The 8,975-nt window shown below is 41.7% G+C and overlaps 1 protein-coding gene across 2 annotated transcripts in view; it reads left to right on the top strand.

Moving 5' to 3' along the window:
• The first annotated feature begins 4,493 nt into the window (after nucleotides 1-4,493).
• Nucleotides 4,494-8,975, top strand: part of si:dkey-229b18.3 — a 52,410-nt gene continuing 47,928 nt past the window's right edge. The window contains exon 1 of one of the 2 annotated variants that reach the window (XM_043701235.1): nucleotides 4,494-5,277. In XM_043701235.1, the coding sequence (XP_043557170.1) occupies nucleotides 4,836-5,277 (442 nt within the window). In that variant the 5' untranslated portion in view covers nucleotides 4,494-4,835. The remainder of the gene's footprint in view (nucleotides 5,278-8,975) is intronic. The other variant, XM_043701234.1, reaches the window with a different exon arrangement.

Raw genomic sequence — 8,975 nt, 5'->3', positions numbered from 1 at the left:
GAAACATCTGACAGAATGCTCTTGATGGCACACCTATAAAAGTTGGCAAGGCTATTCGCTGTCATGCCAAATTTTCTCAGCTGCATGAGGAAGAAGAGACGTTGTTGGGCATTTGTAACCAGTGCATCCACATGAAGAGTCCAAGGAAGCTTGTTGTTGATGACCACTCCCAGGAGCTTGACACTCTCCACTTGTTCCACCTCCATGCTGTTAATGTGTAGGGGGGCATGAGTAACATCCCATCAAAAGTCAATAATGAGTTCCTTGATTTTGCCGGCCATGAGAGCTAGGTTGTTCTCAGTGCATTATTTTTCCAGGTCTTCCACCTCACGTTGATAGTCTGTTTTGTCGCCATCTGAGATTCGACTGACCGTGGTGGTGTCATCAGCAAATTTGTCAATGGCATTAGTCTGGTATTTGGCGATACAGTCATGGGTATGTAGGGGGCTGAGTACGCACCCCTGAGGGGCTCCAATGTTGAGTGTTAGTGAGGATGAAATATTGTCCCCAATCCTCACTGATTGTGGCCTGTGGATCAGGAAACTGAGGATCTAGTTGCAGAGTGTGGGGCTTAGTCCGAGATCACTAAGTTTAGTAATCAGTCTCGAGGGGATAATAGTGTTGAAGGCTGAACTGTAGTCAATGAGTTGGCTTCTTACAGAGCTGTTCTTGGTGTCAGGATGTTCTAGGGAGGACTGAAGGGCAAGTAATATGGCATCTGATGTGGATCTGTTTATGAAGTATATATCAGATTATCAAAAACAATTGTTATCCTTATAGCTATTGTCTTTTGATGTTGTGAAACTTTAAGCTTTCCTTGTGTGTTGTGGCTTTAAGTGGAAAATATTGACAAATTCTTCTAATTATGTTTCTGTGAGTTCAATATCCCAAATGTCAATGCAAATACAAATATATTGACTGCATCTTAGCTAATGAAGGAGTTAGTGAGAATAAAAGGTTAGCCCCTGAAATGTAGCTCAAGAGAAACCTCAGGACAAGTCCTTGCTAAAAAAAACCCTGCCTTCTAGTGTGAAGATAGACACAAAATATTTGTTCAACATCTCTGCCATTTCCTCATTCCTTATGATAATTTCTCCTGATTGTTCCTCTGTGGGATGAATGTTTATTTTAGTTACTCTCTTCCTCTTCTGTCAACTGGTAAAAGCTCTTATGTTTTGTTTAAATCTGTCTTACAAGTCTATTTTTTAATTCCATTTTTTTCCTTTGCTGGTTTCCAAAACACTCCCAATATTCATTGTTGCTACTAACCTTTAAAATCTCATAAGCCTCTTATATAACTATAATGCTAGTCTTTACCTCCTTAGTAAATACAGATGGATCGTTGTTGCCTAGTTTTCTTCAATGAAATGCACTTTTGTCAAATACTTTGAAATGTTACTTTTTACCACTGCTTACTTACCACCTTATCTTTTAGTTTATTTATGCATTAAACCTTATCCGTATCTCCCTCATACATAGAGCCAATGTAACTGTCTCAATTAAAATTCTTATTTGGGACTCAATTATGTTGCTTTCACATTTAATTCACTCATACTATGATCACTCAATCATAAAGTATCCTTTATGGAGAGATTAGAAATTATACATTCCTTGTTTCACTTGATCTAATTATACATTCCTTGTTACTGAAGATCTAAAATAGCCTTATTTGCAGTTGGTTCCATAATTTATTGTTTCAAAATATAAAACATTAAAACATTTTACAAATGCATCTTCCAAACCACCTTCAGCAATTTAATCAGTTCAGTCTTTATGAACATTTATTACATCCACAATTATTACATTGACTTTGTTACATGCTCCAATAAATTATTTAATGCTCTTTCCAATGGAATAACTATTCTAGGGGGCAGCACAGCGGCTCAGTCGTTAGCATTGTTGGCTCACAGTACCAGGGACACGGGTTCAATTCCATCCTTGGGTGAGTATGTGTGTGAAGTTTGCACATTCTCCTTCTGTCTGCATGGGTTGTCTCTAGGTGCTCTGGACTCCTCCCATGTCTAAAGATGTGCAGGTTAGGTGGATTGGCTTTGCTAAATTGCCCATAGTATCCAAGGATTTGTAGGCTAGGTAGATCAACCATGGCAAATGCACAGTTACAAGGATGAGGTGGGTCAGTGCGGACTCATTGGGCCAACTGGCCTGCTTCCACGCTGTGAGGATTATATGATAATTTTGTTACGTGGCCTATAAACTACTCAGAGCAGCATTTTCTGATTGTTGCTTCTTTTTCACGGGTATCTGAGCAAAATATTATTTCTCATTAATGTCCTTATCATCCTTCACTATCAGCACTATTCTTTCTCTTTTTACATTCTCTACAAGATTGAGTGCCCTGGATATATATTTCCCAAGCTTGGTCACCTTGTAACCATGTATCTATAGTGGTGTTTAGATCTAAACCATCCATTTCTATCTGTGCCACTACCTTGTTTGACTTCTTTACGATGTTTCAAATATTCAGATTAAAAAAGCCTTCAACTTTATTTGTAACTACTATTCCTTACCGACGCACTATTAATGTTAGACTCTGTCTTTACATACATCAATATTCTGTCCCATTGCCCCAACATTTTTCTTTGGATTTCTAATCCACCCTTTTCCCAAACCTTCCTTACCCCCTCCTACCTCCCAGCATCACCTGTCCTCTAGCCTCCTGCCTTCCAACCTAACAGAGATCTCAACTTTGTTCTTTAGTCATCCTCCTCCCTTGACTCACTTAAATCTTATTTTATTTCTAATGTTCCCCAATTCTATAGCAAGGAGCTCTGCTCCTGACTTCCCAAAGCCTGTCCACACCCACAAGGCACAAGTTAGGAGGATGATGGAATATTCTCCACTTGCTTGTGAGTGCAGCTCCAACAGCATTCAAGAAACTCAATACAATCAATAACAAACATCTTACTTGATGGGCACTCTATCCACTACCTTAAACATTCACACTTCACATCACCAAAGTACGTTGTCAGCAGTGTATACAATTTACAAGGTGTACCTCTGCAACTCACCAAATTCCTTCAACAGCAACTTCCATATCTGTGATCTGGAAGGACAAGGGTAGAAAATATCTGTGATCACCACCATTTACAATTCCTCTGCAAACCATCTGACTTGGAACCATTTCCATGCTTCTTCACTGCCATTGGATCAAAATCCTGGAGCACTCTTACTAATAGTATTGTGCTGGTACCTACCACTCCCAAAATTGCAGTGGTTCAATAACGCACTCACAACCACTTTTTCAAAAGCAATTAGGGATGGAAACTAAATGCTAGCCTTTCTAGCGATCTCAAAAGAATGACATAAATAAAGATTTGTTTTAAATAGTCAGCCTTGGCTTAATTGGAAGAACTCAAGTCTTGCTCCAGAAACTTATGTCCAAAAAATTGCCCTGGCCAATATCAATCCCTCAACCAACAGATTATTAACTGAATCTTAAAACAGATTACTTAGTTGGTATCACTTTGCTGTATCTAGAACCTCAGAGCACAAATTTGTTGCCATATTTCCAACATTATAGCAGTGAGTAAATTTCAAAAGTCCTTTAGGACATCTGAAGGTCATAAAAGATAATACAAGAGTGCAGGTCATTCCTTTCTCAAATAGCTTTAGGATTGAGACTCAGTGTATGATACCCCTTTATTTTCTCTTATGTTTACTTGACAAGAGTCTTTATGGAAAGGCTACATAACCTTCTATCATCTACCTTCCTGAATGACCTACTGTGAAATTTCAACATTTTTAATCACAAGAAGACAGTTCCCTATTAATTTAAGATTATTTCACGCTCCACTTGCATGTCCATTGATTACCTTCACTAAATTTTCCCTTCAGGTTGGAAAGTTTATTTGGCAATAGACGACAGCCTAACAAAAAACCACCTCCCCTTCCTGGAAGCACTCCTCTGCCCCCACTGTTGGGTTGCTCCCTCTCTTGAACGTAGCTGCAAACTATCCAAACAGTTAACGATCCATGTGATGCAAAAACATTTCCTCCCAATTAGATTAAAGAAAGAAGCAATGGGTTCAATATGTTGAAGACAATTGATAACTTGTGTGTGTATCTCTGGTATCCAGAGTTGTTGCCAAAACGCAAAGAGAAATAAAGAAAACTCTACACGTTCAAATAGGGAAGGGAAAGATAGTGATGAAGGTGGAAGACGAAGGAGAGTATTAAAAACTTTTTTAGATACATGCAGCATTGACACTGCCATGAAGTCTACAATACTTGACTCCAAGGTGGCGCGTGGCGCCTTGCGCTCCAACAGCCGGCTCGAGTGCTCGGCCAACCTACCTTAATAGTAGGGTGACGTTAGACATCGAGGTTTTTTTCACCGCTTGTCATTGTTGGCCCCGCCCCTCCACCCCCACCTCCACCAATCGAAACACGGAACCCCCACGGGAGGCCCAATGGCCTCCTCGGAAGAATGCAATTGGCCACTGGCCATCAAGCTAGGTTGATTCCGAGGTTATATAAAGGTGTCGGCCGCCCGGCGGCGGGGCGAGCGAAAGGGGGAGAGAGGTAAAAAAAAAGCTTTAGAGTAGTTGAGGCCGAGTTGTCTCCGCGACGTTTGGCCACTGAGGGAGATATTGAGTATAACATTAAAAAAGAGATTGATAGAGGCGAAGTGGGAGTGTTCAGGGAGTGACCGGCGACGTTAATAAACTCAGGCGGAGAAAGAGAAGATTTTTTTTCCTTCCAAAAAAGGCAAGCAACAAAATTGAAAACAACAACAAAATAAAACACACCAAAGAAGGGGCGGAATCAACTAATTTATTTATTTTTTAAAAAATAAGAAAATAGGGGCCTGGAAAATGGCCGGCGACAGCGGCACGTACGAGGTGGTGACCAGCCGGTATTTAAAGGACAGGGATGAGCCGTGTTTCCCCGGCTCGGGGAGAGGAGGCGGCGGCGGCGGCAGGGAGCTGGCCAAAGGCGGCGGCGAGGATGAGGAGGAGGGGGAAGAAGAAGAAGGGGAAGAAAAAGAATATTCTGGAAGGAAGGTCGCCGGCGCCTCCTCCAGCTCCTCGGGCGATCCGTCCTGGGCGGCCTCCGGCTACGAGCTGATCGACGGCACCTTGTACCGCAAGAGGCTGGAGAGGGGGGCGACCAGCTACACCGAGGTGCTGGTGGCGGCCGCCGAGGAGCAGCGGCGGGCTGTCATCGCCGCCTTCCACCAAGAGCCGGCCCCCGGGCACCGCCACTGCACCATGGAGGAGACCTACAAAAATGTTTCCGAGAACTACTGGTGGGAAGGTGGGTTAACTCCAGGCTTTACTCACCGCCAGCCTCCCCTCTCTTCCCCCTCCCCCCCCCCTTACTCTTGATGGGTTGTGGTGAGGGGTTTGGGTTGGGATAGAGAGAGAGAGTGTAGACATTGCAATGGAGAAAATGCCTGGGCTCAGTATGTGACCCATCGATTCGTGCATCTGTGGTGGAATGCAAAGTCAGTATCTTTTTTGTGCAACTTTTCTTTCAGAAGGATCTATCTGACTCCTGCACCCTCCGCTGATGTTTTTGTCATGTGACTGTTTTGCTCGACTCGTTAGGTTTACTGAAATTGTTTTGATGTCTTTCTGGGAGCTGTGGCAACACCCAGGTTTCCTTTTCACTCCCCCCGATATTATAGCCCAGCTTTCAAATGTGGATGCGATTGAAGATTGTGTAGCGCGATTTCTAAACGTGTTTCCATAAACTTTAAATCGGCCAATTTGCTGAACTTTTAATCCGCAGGGTTAAATCGCTGTCTTCCCCCTTGATTTTTTTTCTGGTTTTCCTGAAAGTTGTTTTTTCAGAGTCGGGCCGTGAGGGGCCAGGATGATCTGTTCACCAACAGTGTGTATTGGTGTGATTTGGCCTGAAGACTCTCCCTGTCCCACCTTGTTTCTGGGAGACTGGAACCATCTCCTGAAGGCCGGAGAACTCAATGGAATGATCAGGGTTAATGGAGTATGTTGAATTATAATACTGGTGTTAGCAGTAAACTAGCAAGTAAATAAAAACTCTTGATTTTCAATAATGGAAAAAAAATGTGGGTTACTTCATGTTCTTAAGTATACGTAGAGCTTCCAATGGTACAAAGGATGTAAAGAAGCTTGCGTTTCCGTGGATAACCTAGGTTCATGATGTCATGTTTGTTTGGTAATCTGAGCCACGTCCTGTCCAAATCACATTTGCTTTGCTTAATTTCATCATGCCAGTTGAACCCAGCTTTTTTTCAAGTTAGTTCAACTGCATGTGTAGTCTACAGCTCTTACTGTCAATGACTATAAAGATATTTGAAATTTCAGTTCCTTTTTTGATGTAGCTGGCTTATTGTTTAGGAAATTGTGCAAATACACTGTTTAGAAGTCCATAGTTGTGGTGCCGACTTCAGTATTTTCCATCGCTAGCGGGCTCTCTTGGGTAGCTCATTAAGAGCCTCTAGTGGTAGAAGATCATGATTGCAGTATTATGGTAAATGTTGGTTTCTTGTCAAACTTCAAAATTTACTGAGAATGGAGTTAGTCATCCAGTCTACCTTGAGAACAAATTTTTAGGCTATGAGTTGACGTTCGTTGTTTGTATGGAGGAATAGATCTTACCAAACTTTAGCATTTAATAACAACGTTTTCAAACTTAATTTCAAAGCTGTGTTAGTGGCAAACAATTGATTTCAATTTAAACTTGATGTCTTTTGACTTCTGTACATGGTAAAACAAATAATTGACCATAGTAATTGCATACAGCCATTTTCATATGACACTTGGAATATTTTAAGTGGTGACAGTAAAATACCTTAAAGTTGGAGAATATGGAAAGATGTGCAGGAAAAAAACATTTTGGAGAGGTGAGCTGATAAGTGGCTGCTGGTATTAGATATGGGCAAGTGTAAGGTAATGAGACTTGGAAAGAATAAAATAGTAGTGGTAAAATCCAGGTTATTACAAGATACAGGGTAGATTTAGTTTTTATGCAGGAAGAGGTAGAGTGGAGGACTTGACTACTTTTTTGAGGGGTTGGGGTAGAGAAAGATAGCGAAGCATAAAGAATCAGGAACCGATATGAAGCTGACTATCACCTTGGGAAAATATCGTGCCCTCTTTTCCGATTTTCTTATGAAAGTAAGGGACAAGTATCTTCGTAACCAAAGCTGCTTTGCAGTTTTTCTTTTTATCCATGTGTTACCATTGAAAATTTATCACACTTTATCATGTGAAGATGAAGAAAGAGACAAGATAATTTCCCAGTTGCCATTGAATACAAAAGAGAATTAGAATTTTTTATATAAAAAGAGGGAACTGTGAAGAAGTACTAACTGAAGGCTGTGAGGAAGGTTGTAATTAGTTCCAAAGGCCTGAGTTGTCCTGAAGTTCTGACCACCTAAGGCATGTGAGGCAAACCTATCAGGTCATAGAGATGTACAGCACGGAAACAGACCCTTCGGTCCAACTCGTCCATGCCGACCAGATATCCCAAACCAATTTCGTCTCACCTGCCAGCACCCAGCCCATATCCCTCCAAACCCTTCCTATTCATATACCCATCCAGCTGCCTTTTAAATGTTGCAATTGTACCAGCCTCCACCACTACCTCTGGCAGCTCATTCCAGACACATACCACTCTCTGTGTGAAAACATTACCCCATAGGTCTCTTTTATATCTTTCCTCTCTCACCCTAAATCTATGCCCTCCAGCTTTGGGCTCCCCCACCCCAAGAAAAAGACCTTGTCTATTTACCCAATCAATGCCCCTCATGATTTTATAAAACTTTGTAAGGTCACCCCTCAGTCTCCGATGCTCCAGGAAAACAGTCCTAGACTGTTCAACCTATCCCTAATGCTCAAATCCTCCAACCCTGGCAACATCCTTGTAAATCTTTTTTGAACCCTTTCAAGTTTTACAACATCCTTCGGGTTGGAAGGAGACCAGAATTGCGCACAATATTCCAAAAGTGGCCTAACCAATGTCCTGTACAGCTGCAACATGACTTGTATTCAATACTCTGACCAATAAAGGAAAGCATACCAAACACTGCCTTCATTATCCTATCTATCTGCAACTGTCAAGGAGCTATGAACCTGCTCTCCAAGGTCTCTTTGTTCAGCAACACTCCCTAGGACCTTACCATTAAGCGTATAAGTTCTGCTATGATTTGCTTTCCCAAAATGCAGCACCTTGCATTTATCTAAATTTAACTCCATCTGTCAATCCTCAGACCATTGACCATCTGATCAAGATCCTGTTGTAATCTGAAGTAACCTTCTTCGCTGTCCACTACACCTCCAATTTTGGTTTCATCTGCAAACTTACTAAATATACCTTTTATGCTCACATCTAAATCATTTATGTCAATGATGAAAAGTAGTGGACCCAGCACTGATCCTTGTGGGACTCCACTGGTATCTTCTCCCATCTCCTGCGGCTCCACACAAAGGCTGTCTTGCTGATCTTTGAGGAGCCCTATTCTCTCCCTAGTTACCCTTTTGTCCTTATTGTATTTGCAAAAACTCTTTGGATTCTCCTTAACCCTATTTGCCAAAGCTGAGTTCCCTCAAGTATACTCCTTCTGCCTTTATACTGTAAGGATTCACTCGATCTATCCTGTCCATACCTGACATATGCTTCCTTCTTTTTCTTCACAAAGCCCTCAATTTCTTTAGTCATCCAACATTTCCTACCAGACTTTCCTTTCACCTTAACAGGACTATACTGTCTCTGGACTCTCGTTATCTCATTTCTGAATGTTCCCATTTTTCAGCCATCCCTTTACCTGCAAACATCTGCCCCGAATCAGCTTTTGAAAGTTCTTGCCTAATACCATCAAAATTGGCCCTTCTCCAATTTAGAACATCAACTTGTAGATCTGCTGTAACCTTTTCCATCATTATTTTAAAACTAATAGAATTATGGTCGCTGGCCCAAAAATGATCTGCCACTGACACCTCAATCATCTGCCCTGCTTTATTTCCCAA

This window comes from Chiloscyllium plagiosum, chromosome 12 (assembly GCF_004010195.1).
Source record: "Chiloscyllium plagiosum isolate BGI_BamShark_2017 chromosome 12, ASM401019v2, whole genome shotgun sequence".
NCBI lineage: Eukaryota > Metazoa > Chordata > Chondrichthyes > Orectolobiformes > Hemiscylliidae > Chiloscyllium > Chiloscyllium plagiosum.
Note: the sequence above shows the minus strand (reverse complement) of the source record. Positions and strands in the feature narration are given on the sequence as shown.